At 38.2% G+C, this 16,796-nt stretch overlaps 1 protein-coding gene across 3 annotated transcripts in view; it reads left to right on the top strand.

Annotated features, from left to right (window-relative positions):
• VCAN (versican) overlaps nt 1-16,796 on the top strand; it is a gene marked incomplete at its 5' end in the record, with an annotated part of 106,547 nt that overhangs the window by 26,019 nt on the left and 63,732 nt on the right. For all 3 annotated transcript variants that reach the window (XM_080679276.1, XM_080679278.1, XM_080679277.1), the window contains one exon: nt 14,405-14,698. In XM_080679276.1, coding sequence (XP_080535402.1) covers nt 14,405-14,698 — 294 coding nt within the window. The remainder of the gene's footprint in view (nt 1-14,404; nt 14,699-16,796) is intronic.

Genomic DNA, 16,796 nt, shown 5'->3' with positions numbered 1-16,796 from the left:
ACTAATTCAAGCACTGACTGAAGTTTGTACCAGCAGAGTGACAAAGATTTTATTTGTTCTGTAGAAAGAACTCAACAAAGTTGGGAGATATTAATTATGTTTACAATGACATGGTGCTGGAAATGTTTTCATCCTTGTTTTCTGTCCCTTGGAATAATTCGCAAATTTTGGGTCACTGGGCTTTTCTCTCTTAACTTGAAATTGGACTGGTGGGGAGGGGTGGGGTGGGGAGGTTAACGAGTGACTTTTGTGACTGATGGTGTAAGAAGAAGATCACAAGATCATTCTTGTAAGGCCTCTCTCCTTCCTTTACCGAAGTGTGTGTCTTCTCTCTGAAGTAAAGGCCACTGGCTAAATTGTGAATTGATAAACATACTTGTGGAAAATTAACAATATAAAATTATATCTGGTATTTTAGTGCCACATTGATAAAAGATTATTTGAAGTAAGCCAAAATTCTTCCCAAGATATATTAATTGCTATATTCATGGGTAGTATAATTCCCACCTATATTATATTGTATTTTTACAGCCAGGTGTGAGTGAGAGAGGTGGTGAGGGCAGTAAAGATGAGAGATATCGATGTATTCAGAATGTGTGTCATGGAACATGGACACAGTTATGAACAAGGTACAATTATTTCAAATTAGAAGCTATATTATTCTAGATGGTCTAATGAAAAATCCAAGTGAAGTATAAAATGAAATCTAGTTCAAAAAGAAAATTAATTTTGTTTTAATGTAGTTACTTATCATCAAAGATATTTAGTTGACAGGATGTCAACCTTCTGGTTTTTTTCTTATTTCTTGTTTTATAATACCATATTCATTCTGACATGTATTTCTTTATAAAAGAGAAAAGTGAATCTGGTTCTTACTCTAAGGTGGTGATGATAACACAGTTATGCATATGAATACAATATCCTTTACAGACTCTGTGCTTGCTCCTTCCCGCACCTCTGCTTTGGTCCTCAGAGAACACACGCCCCTGGGCTTCCCAACGTTCTGCTTATCCCTGTGCCTGTAAGAGCCCATCTTTGGCTCCCCCAGCTCACACGGAGAATTCCTGGCTCTGAACTCCCACTTTTCTTAGACTGAGTTCCACATATTTTCAGTCTTTAATTATCCCCTAATTGCTTCATAGTCATCAAATACAAAATATTAACTACTAGTTTTATTTCTGCAAAACTTCTGTAAACTCCTGGCCAGAAATGTCCTCTATAACTTTCAACCACAATGAAGGACCTATTCCAGTAATAGATACATAATAATTACTCAAGAAATACTTGGTGGTAATTGCGGTATTTCCCCAAACTATCTTTTTTGAGAATGCCTCCACCACCCTTCCATTTCTTTAATATCTCGAAAAAAATGCCAAGCTTTGTTCACCAAATTTACTAAGGATTTTTTTCACTTTTATTGTATCACCACGATACTAATTTTTCTCTTTGAATATCTCCTCTCACTCTTTTCTGTGATGTCTCAGAAGGAATTCCTTCCCGGAGATACTCTTTCCTCCTTTCCAGCCTCTCACAATAATCTCCCTTTCTTGCGCTGTCCTCTCTGGGATTGGTTCCTTTGTAACTATTCACAAATTACGGGTTAATTTTTCTACTTCTCTATCATGTCAAAATCCAGCATAGCTCTGTCTCCTCTATGACTTGTCTAATGCTTCCATCTCATCCACGTGTCTGACCTACAATCAAATATAACCTTTCTGTTTTGTTATTGTATGAGCTCGTGTAGATATGAAAAGCAAAACTTTAGGTAAAGGCCTGGATGTCGTTGAATAGCTCTCAGAGCAGGGCTTAGTTCTGGCCTTTTTGGAACTTTTAATTGGACTGAAATTAGATATCAAACCTGGAAATTATGTGATTTCTTGCCTGTAGATTCTCAGATTGACTTTTGATTTTAATAGAATTTATAGCATGCAATCTACAGAATATTGCACTGATGGGAGTTATTTAAGAATAAATAATACTGGGCTTATTGAGTTAAAGAGCCCTAAGTTCGCTAAAAGAGCTTCCTGTGTACCGTGGGTCAGCAGATGGTTCAAATATTGATTCTGGATTACAGGAGCTCTCCACATTGATTGAGGTTGGTATTAGAAGATGCTGAAAATTTTTTAGCTACTCTCTGTAGAACTCACAGAATCATAGATCACAGCTATGGCTATGCTTCTTAAATAGGCTTTGGAGACTAACATCACTCGTTAGGCTTTGAAACTGAACTGGGCGTTGTTTCTGTTAAGTGTTTGGTCTAGCAAAGAGCCACTGATGAAGGCAAGCAGGCATGGCACCCTAAAGCACCTCTGGTAAATGACATCTTCATTCAGTGCAGCTACTTCAATAGATTGGCTGTGAGGTACCATAGGGAGAGTAAGGAAGGAAACTACTTATTATATGGCTGCTTGTCAGGCATTCTTTAAAAACCCCCTTCTTTTTGAAATAAGGAAACTGAGGCACCAGAGAGGTTAAGTGATTGGATGTGCCCTTTTTTCTGTTCCACTGCAGTAAACACTCAGGGCCACCAAAGGTTCCCTGGCAGAGCAACAGGCAGTCTTACAAACCAGAGAAATGCAAAGAGCTCCACCACCGCCCCCCCCCCCCCCCACCTCTCTGACTTATCAGATGGAACTATGAGAATTCTTTTTTGAGTAATGATCGCCTTACTGATTCGACTACAATAATTGGAATTGCTGGGTTAAATGTAACTCTCTTTCTAACTTTTTGAGGAATTGCTAGACTGTTGTCCAATGTGGCTACACCACTTTAATTGTTTACCAGCAGTATTTTGGGGTCCTGCTTGTTTCATGTTCTTGCCAACACTTGTTTTTATCTGACTTTTTAAAATAGCATAGACATCCTAATGATATGCAATAATATATGCAGTAATATCTGATTGTGGTTTTGATTTGTATTTCCCTATTTGCCAATGATTTGAGCAAGTTTTTATGTACTCTTTTGGCTAGTTATATATTTTCTCAGAGAAATGTCTTTTTTTTTCATTTTTAATAAATCTTTATTGTTCAGATTATTACAATTGTTCCTCTTTTTTCCCCAATAGCTCCCCTCCACACGGTTCCCACCCCACCCCATGCCCTTACCCCCCCCCACACTGTCCTCATCCATAGATGTATGATTTTTATCCAGTTTCTTCCCGCACCCCCCACACCCCTTTCCCCTCGAGAATTGTCAGTCCACTCCCTTTCTATGTCCCTGATTCTATTATATTCAGCAGTTTATTCTGTTCATCAGATTTTTTTATTCACTTGATTTTTAGATTCACTTGTTGATAGACATGTATTTGTTGTTCATAATTTTTATCTTTATCTTTTTCTTCTTCTTCCTTTTCTTAAAGAATACCTTTCAGCATTTCATATAATACTGGTTTGGCAGTGATGAACTCCTTTAGCTTTTTCTTATCTGTGAAGCTCTTTATCTGATCTTCAATTCTGAATGATAGCTTTGCTGGGTAGAGTAATCTTGGTTGTAGGTTCTTGCTATTCATCACTTTGAATATTTCTTGCCACTCCCGTCTGGCCTGCATAGTTTCTGTTGAGAAATCAGCTGACAATCGTATGGGTGCTCCCTTGTAGGTAACTAACTGTTTTTCTCTTGCTGCTTTTAATATTCTCTCTTTGTCTTTTGTCCTTGGCATTTTAATTATGATGTGTCTTGGTGTGGTCCTCTTTGGATTCCTTTTGTTTGGGGTTCTGTGGGCTTCCTGGACTTGTAAGTCTATTTCTTTCACCAGGTGGGGGAAGTTTTATGTCATTATTTCTTCAAATAGGTTTTCAGTATCTTGCTCTCTCTCTTCTTCTGGCACCCCCATAATTCGGATGTTGGTACGCTTGAAGTTGTCCCAGAAGGCTCCTTACACTATCTTCATATTTTTGGATTCTTTTTTCTTTTTGCTTTTCTGGTTGGGTGTTTTTTTGCTTCTTTGTATTTCAAATCTTTGACTTGATTCTTGTGATCCTCTAGTCTGCTGTTGGATCTCTGTATATTACTTTTTATTTCAGTCAGTGTATGCTTAATTTCTAGTTGGTCCTTTTTCATATCCTTGAGTGTCTCGCTAAATTTATCTGCCTTTTCTAGAAAATTCTTGAAAAACCTTATAACCGTGGTTTTGAACTCTATATTTTCTCCAGTCATTTGCTTTCCTCCATTTCTTTCATTTGTGACCTGTTTCTTTGTCTTTGCATTTTGGCTGCTTCCCTGAGTTGATAGAGTGGCTTTGTGTGCTAGGTGTCCTATAGGGCCCAGTGGCTCAGCCTCCCCAGTTACCTGAGGTGGTCACTCTTGGTGCACCCCTTTGTTGGCTGTGTGCACAGTCTTGTTGTAGTCAAGCCCTGATTGTTGTTGGTATCACTGGGAGGAATTGACCTCCAGGGCAATTGGCTGTGAGGATCAGTTGTGCCTACGCTGGGAGAACTTCTGTGCTGGAGACACCCTTATGAGACAAGACTTGCTTCAGTGGGGCTTTGGTGCTCACTGAGTCTGCCCCCTGAGTATGTCCCTTATGGATCTGAGGAGTTGTAATCTGGATGGTCCTACTCTGACCCCTGGGTACACTGGCTCTTGGATCTCCAAGGAGGTACTAATTTAGTCTCTTCCTGAGGCCACCCAGCAGGAGCTACAGAGAGATCTGCAGATTCCTTTTCTTTGTTTGGGTTTTGGAGATGCCCAGATGAGGCCCAGCTGTGAAGCAATGCAAGCTGCTGTGGGGCTTTGGGCCTTCTTTTGGATGTTCTGGGTCTCACTGACTCAGCTGCAGTTTGTTAGGTAAGTTTAGAATTCAAAGGACCAGGTCATTCATATGCAAAAGCCTCTGCGCTCAGCTTGGATGGGGCAGAGTCTCGGGGCAGAGCATACAGCAATGGCTTCCCGTTAGTCCTGCCCTAAGAGGTCCCTGCGTCTCAGTGTCCCATGGTAATTGCTGCAAGCACCTCTGAGAGAAAGCTGCCCTCGAGTTTCGCCCGCTGCCAGACAGTCCAGTTTCTCCCCGTATGAGTCTGGGTCCCCAGAGTCTCGTCCAGAACTGGTGTTCAGAGCAGTCAGGAGCTTTTGTCTCCCTTCCAATTGAGAAAGCCAGCTGCATACTCAGTTGCCCGCCCTCTCTGTGCGTGCCTCAGTACCTCTGCCTTCCGCAGCTCCTGTGAGTCTCAGTGTGCTTTTCTCTTTCCTTCTAGTTGTAGAATTTCCACTCAGTCAGCCTTCCTGTGGTTCTGGATGATGTCTATTTTGTCCTTTAGTTGTAGTTTTGAAATTGTTGTATGAGGCAGCAGTTTAGGTGCTTACCTATGCTGCCATCTTGGTTTCTCCTCAGAAAAATGTCTTTTTGGAACGTTTGTCCATTTTTAATTGGGTTATTTGCCCTTTTGTTATTGAGTTTTAAGAGTTTGTTATATACTACAGTGCCTTTTCAGATACTGTATATTACTTACAAATATTTTTTCCCGTTCTGTGAGTTGTATTTTTGCTTTCTCAATAGGTCCTTTGAAACACAAAAAATTCTAATTTGGATGAAATCCATTTTATAAAATGTTTCTTTGTTTGTGCTTTTGGTGTCATATCTACGAAAACATTGTCAAATCCCCAGTCATGAAGACTTACTTCTGTATTTTCTCCTAAAGTTTCATGAAATTTAAGTTTTACTTTTATTTTAATCTATTTTGAGTTAATTTTTATACATGGTGTGAGGCAAGAATCCAAATTTATTCATTTGCATGTGTATGTCCATGTATCCCAGCACCATCTGTTGAAAAGATTATTTATTTCTCATTTAATGGCCACCCCCTTGAAAATCAGTTGATCATAGATATATGGTTTTATTTCTAAACTCTCCATTCCATTCTATTGATCTCTATATCAGTACCACATTGTCTTGATTACTATTGCTTTGTAGTACATTTTGAAATTGAAAAATGTGAGACCACCAATTGTGTTCTTTTAAAAATTATTTTAGCTATTCCTGGTACCTTGAGTTCCCATATTAATTTTAGGATCAGCTTGTCGATTTCTACAAAGAAGCCAGCTGCGATTCTAATAGGGATTGCATTGAATTTCTAGGTTCATTTGAGATGTATTGCCATCTCACCAATATTAATTCTTTAGATCCATGAACATGAGATGTTTTTCTATTTTTATTAGATCTTCTTTCATTTATTTCAGTGATGTTTTTAGCTTTCAGAGTATAAGTTTTGCAGTATTTTTATTAAATTTAGTCTTAAAAATTTTAACTTTTTGATGCAAATGTAAATGAGTTTTTCTTTATTTCTTTTTCTATTTGTTGCAAGTGTAAGAATACAATTGATTTTTATATATTGACTAGAGGCCTGGTGCACAAAATTTATGCACTTGTGGGGGGTCCCTCAGCCTGGCCTCCGCCCTCTCACAGTCCAGGAACCCTGGGGCGATTTCCTACTGATGGTGTAGTGGGCCTAAGCCGTCAGTCGGACATCCTTAGCATTGCCATGGAGGCTGGAGAGGCTCCCACCACTGCTGCTGTGCTCGCCAGCCATGAGCCCTGCTGCTGGCTGAGCGGCACTTCCCCTGTGGGAGCACACTGACCACCAGGGGGCAGCTCCTGCATTGAGTGTCTGCCCCCTGGTGGTCAGCGCGCATCAGAGTGACCAGTCATTGCACCATTTGGTCATTTGCATATTAGCCTTTTATTATGTAGGATATTGTATCTGGTATCTTGTAACCTTGCTGAATTTATTAGTTCTAATAGTTCTTTAATGGAATCCTTAGAATTTTCTATAATAGTTTTTTTTTTCCATTTTATAATGTTACATTTAAAAAAGTATAAATGCTTGACATAAACTCCTTGAAGCATATGACAGTCATTTGCTTTAAGGTTTTGATGTCAAGGTCTCCTGGAGTTCTGAATTCAAAGAGCTTCTTTGGAAATACAGTGGCTATTTACTTCTCAACTGTGAAACTTTAAAAAAACACATAACACACACACAAACAAAACACTAGGCTGATCCTCCTGTGTTGTCCTGCAGCCATATTGTGCCTGTCAGACCAGATCACACATTCAATCTCTTATATATTCTGAAGACTCAGACACCCAGAAATTTTTTAGAACTCTTTCTCACTTTAATTAAAATCTTACTGCTCTGTCAATGGGAAAGAATGAGATAACATCCTGAAAACCATACAAATACAGGTATGTTTAAAATTTAGTGGGGCTTTCCTGTGTCTTTCAGCCCTTCAAATTGACACACATGAGCTCTTGTGTAGTAGCACATTCACAAATACATTAATCCCTTTCCCCCATGAATGTTATCCGATGTAGATAATGTTAACTGGCTATCAAGGTTGACTAATGACAATTCTCCAATAATTAATTAGAGGTTACAAATTTCAGAACCCAAAGTCTACACTTTAAGCCACATTATGCTTCTGCTTCAGCCTAAGGCAAAGGAGAAGTTGGAAAGGTGCTGGCCTGGCTGTCCAGTCTCATTGCCCCTCAAATCAGAAACATCACCAGCCCAACACTAGAAACGGAGGGAACCTGGAGGTTTCCTTGTGACTGTTAACAGAAGGTTGGTGTTCTCTGTGAAAGTGAGAAGATCAAATCTGAGGGGGATTGACATGCTCTTGAATCATCTACAAATATTGGCCCTTGAAAGGTTATATAGCAGGTGTGTTAGGTGTTCACCAAACATGTACAGCGGATGGGTTTCATGAGAGGATAATGAGCATTAGCATTCATTGCTTTGATCTGTGTATGTTGACTCAGGCAAAAACGAGACAGAGAGAGAGAGAGAAAGAGGAAGAAAAGAAAAGGAATCCTCCTTTGAAAAAACTTAAAAGTCCAGAACTTCAAAGCAAATAATAATTATGTTGAATTGTTTTTATCACCATGGTACTTGCCATATACTGTAAGTGGTTTTACTGCATGGCATTTAGAAGCTCATTTCATGTGACTACTTGCAGCTCACCCCATATGCACTTTTGCACACATTTATTACTTATATACTCTTTTGATCCAAATAGCAAGGAAATGTACAAACCTTGAACTTCCTTATATTGGAAAAAAAATCAGGGATTTCTCTTCTCAGATGGACAAAGGAATCATGATTAGTTTATAAGAACTAATTCTCATACCAGATAGTTTAGGCAAGAAGGCTTATGAGCCCAGATAAACAGAAGAAGCATAAACGTTTATCACACTACCCAGCAAATATATCCATCTGGAAAACTGTGGTGAGGTCTCAGCTTGGACTGCCATAGAAAGCAGCCTATCAGCTTCAGTCTAGGAAAGAACTGAGTGTTATCTGTGGTCTGCTGATGCCAACTTCCCTTTTCACCTGAGTGACCACAAGGAATTGTCAGCAGGAGAGAGAGCCTATCCCACCTTTGCTATAGCCTGGCTTGTTAATCTTTCTGCGTTACTCCTGGGTATAAACTCATACTTTTGAACAGTGTGTGTCATTTTTCAGTTTTGATTTGTTTTTATCATTGCATGCCCTTTCAGTACGTGTAATTTTTGAGTTAGCCAGGAAACAGCTTTTCATTTAGCAATCGGAAGTGTTGAAAAAGAATAGGCGTGGTCAAATTTCTAGGGGGTCTTAGAGCAGTTAGTTGTCAAATTAAAGTGTGTCTGTTTTTCTTAATAATTCTGATTATGTTAATTCCTATGATTAAGATGAATTAAGTTTGTGGAGTGTCAACAGATATTAAAGTCTCACCAGCAATGTCTTCCAGTTTCTTCCAGGACATCCCTGGGAAGTTGAAATAATGGGAATAATTCAGAGTCACAGTATTTTATTGGAAAATTTGGGAAAATATGGATTAAGAATACTGCATATATGTTATATATGAAATATGCAAATTAGTCTGTGTGTGAAAGCTTCTGTTCTACATTATATTTTATGTATATTAATGTGAATGCATATGTTTACACCTGGATGAATTCTTACTTATAAAAGATATTTTGTGTATTTCTTTTCTGACATTTTATTTGCTCTCTGAATCCAGAGAAAAATGGAATATTGTTTCATAGGTAGATAACATTTAGAAACATGTTCCAAATCTGTACTCTAGTTACAGATTTCATAAAAGTGTCCTGTAGGTGTAGCTGCTTTGACGAGGGCACTTCTGGAACTTAATGGTGGGTTCAATTTATGAAAGTGTTGCTTGCCTTCCAGAAAGGCAATTATCTAGTAAATCCAAAATAACATGAAATTGTTTAGTTACAAGTATTCAGGTGTAGGCACAGAACATAGCCTTGTCCTGTGCTAATAAAGTAGGATTTTCTCTCACAGAAAGTCCCCCCTTCTCGCTCTGCAGGTGGTACTGGGATAAAAACTCAGAGGGAACGTTTATTGCCTACATCAGAGGCAAAAAGGTGCCTTTAAGATACCCTCAGGGTAGGGACTTACACAACATGGCCAATTAAGTCATGTTGGAGAGAAATTAAGCAAAGGTGGTGAGTTGCTTTGCTTGCTTCTCAGATGTTTGCTTTCTCTTTCTCTTATTCATTGATTCCTGAATTGGCTTTGCCTCTGGACCTTAGATTTTTATTTCTTGGTGCATCCTCTTGTGCTCATTCATTTTTGGACCAAGACTGGAGTTACTTTATTGTTACGGACCAGACTTAATATCTGTCTAATTTCATTCCACTGTGCTGTAGTTTAGAACATATAATTTGAGCTGTATATAATTCCTGACTATAGACTTAAACACTGAAAGTAGATCAATAACATTTTTGAAAATCTTAATATTTTGACTGTATAAAAGCAGCCAGTATTAGCCCACAACCTGCATTTTTCTGTGGGATTTGGTATGGAAAGATGTGCCAATGGTTTATTATAGAGGAGAAAGTCTAATGCTTTTATTGGCTGTATCTTGTTTTAATTTTTGCAAAAAGATCTTCTTTTTAGGAAATGAGCTTCTTCTGTGTTTGGCTTTAAAACTGTCTTAGAGGCTTCATCACCACTCTGCCCAGTGCCCCGCCCCCGGCCCCTGCTTTGCTCACTGGCAGTCTTTGAAGCAACCCTGGGAGGCAATGGACTTAATATGCCCTTTGCTTTGTACTGTCCTTAGTTTTTTGGCTCCTGCTTTGATTCTGTGTGGTTACCTGATCCACTTACTCTGCTCCTATCTTGAGCAGGCTGACAAATAGGCAACCAGAAACGTAATACTAAGTTATAGTTACGGATCAATTGAGGTTCCTCTTCATGGAAACACATATGTCTCTAGAGCAATGTTTTCAAACTTACTCCATGAGACAGATCATGGACTATTGAGTAGTATTCTGTGAAAAAGAAGAATTACCTGGTCAAATGGTATGGGTCTCCCAATAAATACTGTAACATTAAATGCTCTGAGAAGTTTTGCAGAAATGAAACCTGTCAAATGACTTGTATTTGTTTTTCTAAATGCAATTGTGCATGGAAACGCTTCTCTTTGGAATACCTAGCCACATCTCAAAGCTCACCAGTTTTCTGTGAAAGACATTTTTGGAAGTTATGTTCTTAGAATTTAAACTGTAAGTTAATAATATTCCCAATCCACATCTTCAGCAACAAGTTTTTAATAGATTAATTCTGATTTAAACAGTAGGTCATCTACATTTGTATTATGTTAGATAAAAATCATGCAACGTCAAAGGGTTATCTAGTTAAATTCAGGCATCTAATGAATAAAAACACACACAAAAAACTTGACAGAAAGTTATAGATGCCTTAGAAATCCAGAACTCTTGGTAATATAAATTAGTTCAGTTACTGCTATCTGTACATTACCCATTGATTTACTTGTGTGTGTGTGTGTGTGTGTGTGTGTGTGTGTGTGTGTGTGTGTGTGTGGTTTGGGTTTTAGAATGAAACTGATGCCAGGAGAGTCTGGCATATTTTAGAAAAGTACAAAATGTCCTGGCCTTAATAGTTTGTACACTAGACTTATCACTTTGAATATAGATTCAGTATTAATCATAAGAGTATCAAGTTATAGCAAGATAATTCTATAATGTGGATGCCTCACTATATTATTGGTTTTTTGAAGTGGGCAAGGTAATGTTCATGTTAAGCAATTATGATTTAGAAGTTTTAGATATTTATTTTTGGAGTTGAGTTAAAGGAAATGTTTCCTTTTCTTATTATTTTCAAATAAAACAACAATTATGGCATATATTAATTCTCACCTTAAAGTAAATTCAATGTCAGTTAAATCTTCCTCTTTTTTTTTGTCTGAGATACATGAAACCCAATGGCGATGTATCTTTCAATATATATTTTTAAAATTTCATTTTTCATGTTTGAAAAATTCCTACATATAAATAAAAAGAAAAACAGGTGGCCTTAGGGAATAACAGAATTTAATCAAATAAATAAAATTTTTATTTTATGGGTATTGGATAGGTAGATGGAAATTGTATCCTCCAAAAAATGAATTATATAATTACTATTTTGACATAAAGTCAGATTTAACAAGAGTTTCTATATAGTTTCATTAAGTAGATTTTTATGATTTAATAATAATAAGAGAATTCTCTTTTTAACCTGCCATCACCTTCTGAAACCTTTCTTTCCTTTAATACCCCAAACATGGATGCTGTTTGAGACAGGGAAGCCAGTTACCCGTGGTTTCATGCCGTCATTCTTCTTCATTAGCCCTTTGGTCTGGCCGCATTTGGAGAAGTTGATTTCCCCTAACAGATCGACTAACATAGCTGTTTGGAGAAGCAGTTTTACTCAGTTAATTACATTTCATTGCCCTGCTCTGGTTGGCTGATCATTCCTGTTACCTAAGAGGAACAGTAGTTTTACCTCAGCGTAGAAGCACCTCGCACTGCAGGAAACGAAGGCAACACAAATGATATGCCAGCTGTAATAACAAAGCCAAGTGTTCCACCTCGGAGGGAAGCGGGCTGGCACCCTGCCCTCTTTCACACTTGCATTCCTTTCAGGCTTGCTGCAAGTGTAACTCGGAGTGAACGAGGCTGCTCAGGGCAGCGCAGACCAGCCTCTGCGTCTGCCTTTCCCCCCTGTAGCTTTGAGCCAAACCCATAGGTGAGATCAATCACCTGTCCAGACAGCAGCTCCCCACAGCCCTGCCGTAGGATTAGCGTTAGTCAATGTGCTGCTTGGGAAGGAGGGGAGAAAAAGAGCACCTTGTTCCTTAACAAGAACTTGAAATGGCACTTACTTAACAAATGTGACGCAATGCATACTCTGTAACTGGTATTGTGACCCTTATGCTTTTAAAACTTACTAGGGAGAGTGACATTGAAGGAAGGCAGGGGGAACTTACATTCTTCTAGTGTATTTTTATTTATTTATTGATAAAATATATTTTTATTGATTGCAGAGAGGAAGGGAGAGGGAGAGAGAGGTAGAAATATCAATGATGAGAGAGAATCATTGGTTGGCTGCCTCCTGCATGCTCCTTCGCCCCCCCCCCCCACCCCCTTGTGATGGAGCCTACAACACCGGCATATACCCTGACCAGGAACTGAACTGTGACCTCCTGGTTCATAGGTTGATGCTCAATCACTGAGACAGTAGGCTGGGCTAGTGTATTTTTGGATTTGAGATGACTATCCTTTGCTAGACTAGATCATTAAGGACAAACCTATTCACCTCCCACCTTACTTTTTTCAGTCAGCTAAAAGTCATTTTTCTTTCTCTTCTTCAAATAGCTTTTATTTGGATTTGACCGAATTTCATCAGTAGCAATTTTATTTTATTTTAATTTTTTTAAAAAATATTTTTTAAAGTATATTTTATTGATTTTTTTACAGAGGGGAAGGGAGAGAGAGAGAGAGAAAAACATTGATGAGAGAGAAACATCAATCAGCTGCCTCCTGCACACCCCCTACCGGGGATGTGCCCGCAACCAAGGTACATGCCCTTGAGCAGAATCGAACCTGGGACTCTTGAGTCCGCAGGCCGAGGCTCTATCCACTGAGCCAAACCAGCCAGGACTTTCATCAGTAGCAATTTTAGATTTATAGTGAGAAAAGCTGATATGTGTGATTTGGCTATTTTTCCTACGACTGATTTTTCTTTTTTTATAAAGCTGTCACAGTGAGAGAGTGACGGCTCTATGCATTTTAAACAACTGCTTGTTACATCTAAGTTCTGTCAGGTGAAGATCCAAATTGTGAGAGCTCTGAAGTCCCAGTTGTCTAATATCTCATGGACTCAGCAAGCTGCCTCAGTGAGATGGAAACAGGACCCATAGCTTCGACAATGATGGGCTATCAATATTTTAGCTCCTTCTCCCTTTCATTTTATGTTCTCCCTCCTGCCTGCTGTATTTGATTAGGTATTCTCTAATTCTGCCTCTGTCTTTTAAAAGGCTACTGGAAAGCATCGTTTAATTTGCATTGAATTAATTTCAGTCAATTGTTTTGATAGTTTACCCAAGGAAAATTCCAATATAACAAACTTGCATTTCCAGAGTATTTTATTAAAGCACGTTAAATGATAATGAACATATTCCCCATTAATTGGGCCCGGTGATGAGCAAAGTAAATGTTCAGTCTTTCATTGTTAGTCAATAAGCAAATATAAGAGTCTCTCAAACCTCGTTAGAGCCCCTGCTAGCTATAACATGTGGGGTCTTTGTGAGAATTGGAGAAAGGAGTCCTTTGGGCAAATTGCAAGGTATCTAACCTGTGCAGAGCAAGTTGGAAAAAAGGTCCCCCTTCCTCCTGGGGGGCCTTTGGTGCCTTTGGTTGGCTGAGTGGAAGCTGATGGCCCCCATTCAGTCTTGGTCCTGACCATGTGCAGGCCATGACCCGCATGCAAATCCCAGCAGCCTTGTGCCTGGGACAGGAGAGCAGGCAAGGGCACTCTACTCTGCTTCTATCCCTTCCTGACTTCAAACCCTGGAGGTTTTCTTATTTTATTTGATTTGATGGGAGTTAATCCATTTTGATGGTAGTGGTACATGAGAAGGAGGGTCAGAGAATTACTATTTGATTTTAGGATAAACGAAGTGAAACAGCCTCAGTGACAGTTCAATACAGCTTTCCCTTCCCAGCGTGCAACGTTAGTAAGTACATCACTGGCTCTTTCATTAAAGAAGAAACTCGTTTCCTAGACAACAATCCAAAGGTTCACTTGGAAAGGTTTGTTCATCTTAATGATCATTACATTGTTATCAAATAACTGCTTATACATACCCATAGGCCATAGAAGCAGTTATTGGATACGAAAGTTTACATATGAAACTTTTCCGGTATGTGCTGTTTCTTATCATGCGTGAATAGTAACAAAATTAAGTAACCGTTATGTCTGCTGCTTTAAAGTGTCAGAAGCTGCTACCGTGCCATAGAAAAGTATTACATGCTTCCCCCCGGCCCCCCGCCCCCGCCGTCACCCTAAACTGTAAAGGAATGAATAATAAAACAGGGATTTTTCTCCTCTTCTCATTTCAGGTGATGTGTTCCACATCACTGCTCCCAATAAATTCTCCTATAAGGAGGCGGAAGAAGAGTGTGAAAACCAGGATGCCCGGCTGGCGACAGTGGGGGAGCTCCACGCGGCTTGGAGGAATGGCTTTGACCAGTGCGATTACGGGTGGCTGATGGATGCCAGCGTTCGCCACCCTGTGACTGTGGCCAAGGCCCAGTGTGGAGGTGGTTTACTTGGGGTGAGAACCCTGTATCGTTTTGAGAACCAGACAGGCTTCCCTTCCCCTGATAGCAGATTTGATGCCTACTGCTTTAAACGTAAGTGTTTGATACCTTTTTAAAAGTTACAGATTTTAAAAACATACTTCGAAGGCATGCATTGATGTTCACCTAGCGATTGGGATGGATCCCATATCTTGCAGTGTGTGCACGAAATGGAAACAGTACAGTAACTTTCAAAAGCATGCAAATGGAACAGCAGTGATATAGTTTATAACAGTGGGAAGTTAGACAAATGGTTTTTTAAAGGGGATGAAGAAATGTCAAGTTAAGGTCTTAATGGTGCCCCATTGAAGTACAGAACACATATATGAGTCATTATTTTATATTAATTTCAGTCCTTAAATGCAATTAGATAGTTGGTGCTATAATGCAGAGGCCAACTGTGGCTGAGTTGAGACCTTGAGTCTGTTTATTTTGTCTTTGTTTGGTATGTCTTTCTTTGAAATGGTGGAGAACTGAAATTTCAGTAATTGCAGGTGAGTACTTAGAACTGATATAGATAATCATAGCATTCAATTAATATCTAAAAATGAACCATGTTATAAATTAAAATCTTCTTTTATCCCATTTTGTTTCAAGTAAGGGAAATGTGTCTTATAATAATTCTCTAGAATCATATAGACATACAATATATGGTTTTTGATATCTTCATTAGGTTTGCTACTTAAATTGGTGTTAAGTAACAACTTTCAACATTCATGATATATTTATTTAAAATTTTCAAGTGACCTTAAATGATTTTATCAATAGTAGTTTCATGATATAATATCATACTTGTAGAATGTTTAATTAAACCAGGAAGTAATCCAGAGTCTGGTAATATTTACTGTCAGGTCTACTGGTATATTGTGACAGCTAAACAAAGATCTCCCAAAATTTTGGGTGACCTTGAGTTATGCTTAAGTTAGAGCCATGTTATATTGAAATAGAGTGAAAAGTTTTTACCAAGCTTCTAATACATCTTGTTATAGCAATATGTAACTGAAATGAGTAGAAAATAGCTAATGCAATTGGTTTCTAAAGTGAAATACACAGGCATTCTTCATCAACCAAAAAGACAAAGCTGGTATCTGAGTAGTCAGCAGAATAGATATTAGTACAATTGAAGGTGTGATTTCACACATTGCTGCCTCCCACTATGAGGCCTCTGCTTGGATCTCCTTCCAAGAACTCAACTTTCTGAGTGTTAAAGCCACATGTTGTGTATAGCACAATACAAATGGGCAATGAAAAGCCATTGAAAATACTAGCTTTGATTTCTAAACCCTGAAACGACAGAAAAGTCTTTCTTGCTAATTTTTTGGAAAACAAACAAACAACGATGACAAAACCTATTCCTAAAAGTAGAAAGATAAACATTCTTTTAAGTCACATTCTCATAACAGTGATTTTCAAGTAGTTCAGGCTCAGTGATCAGTTTTACATTGTGACTGATATGATTAAGGAACAAAATTGGATTGGTGTGTGTTGGGACGAAGGGGTTAGAGAGGTTAAATTAGGGAAAGAGTAGAATTCTTCAACTTCACTACATTCCTTGATATATTTCTTGTGGCACTAGAAAACTTTTAAACATTTTTTCTCCCAGAAGGTAAAATTTAAACCAAATCTTGTCTGTACCCACGAATAATCCATCCTGATGTGTTTTAAATTATTTGTTTAAGTGAGGAATTCATACGAATGTATGAAATAACAAGCTACTCGGATTCAAATAGAAACACCACCTACTAAAACTCTACATGAAAATCTTTAAAAAATTGGAAAGTTTAGGTCTATTGTTTTCTCTCTAATTCAATTGAATATATATAACTTGGAAATATATAACTTGCAAATATTGCAAATATAATGGTTCAAATTTTGGGTTTTATCCCACCTAAGCTAAAGGTTAGATTCTTCTTTATTTCTTCCCTACCTTTAAGACTCTATCATATTAAAAATTTATTCAGTGCATAAAAGCTTAGAATGTTGTCATGACATAAAAACCTTTCTTAAAGCACATGAAATGCCAACAGCTTCCCCAAATTGCTAATTTATTTTTCAAAAATTCTTTTATTATACACGGTATAGCAAAAGTAGGTTTACAGTTGTGAGCACTTAAAACAAAGTTTATTCTTGTATTATTATTTATTAATTATTG

The sequence above is a fragment of the Plecotus auritus genome (genome assembly GCF_963455305.1).
Source record: "Plecotus auritus genome assembly, chromosome: 7".
In the NCBI taxonomy this organism is placed as follows: Eukaryota; Metazoa; Chordata; class Mammalia; order Chiroptera; family Vespertilionidae; genus Plecotus; species Plecotus auritus.
Note: the sequence above shows the minus strand (reverse complement) of the source record. Positions and strands in the feature narration are given on the sequence as shown.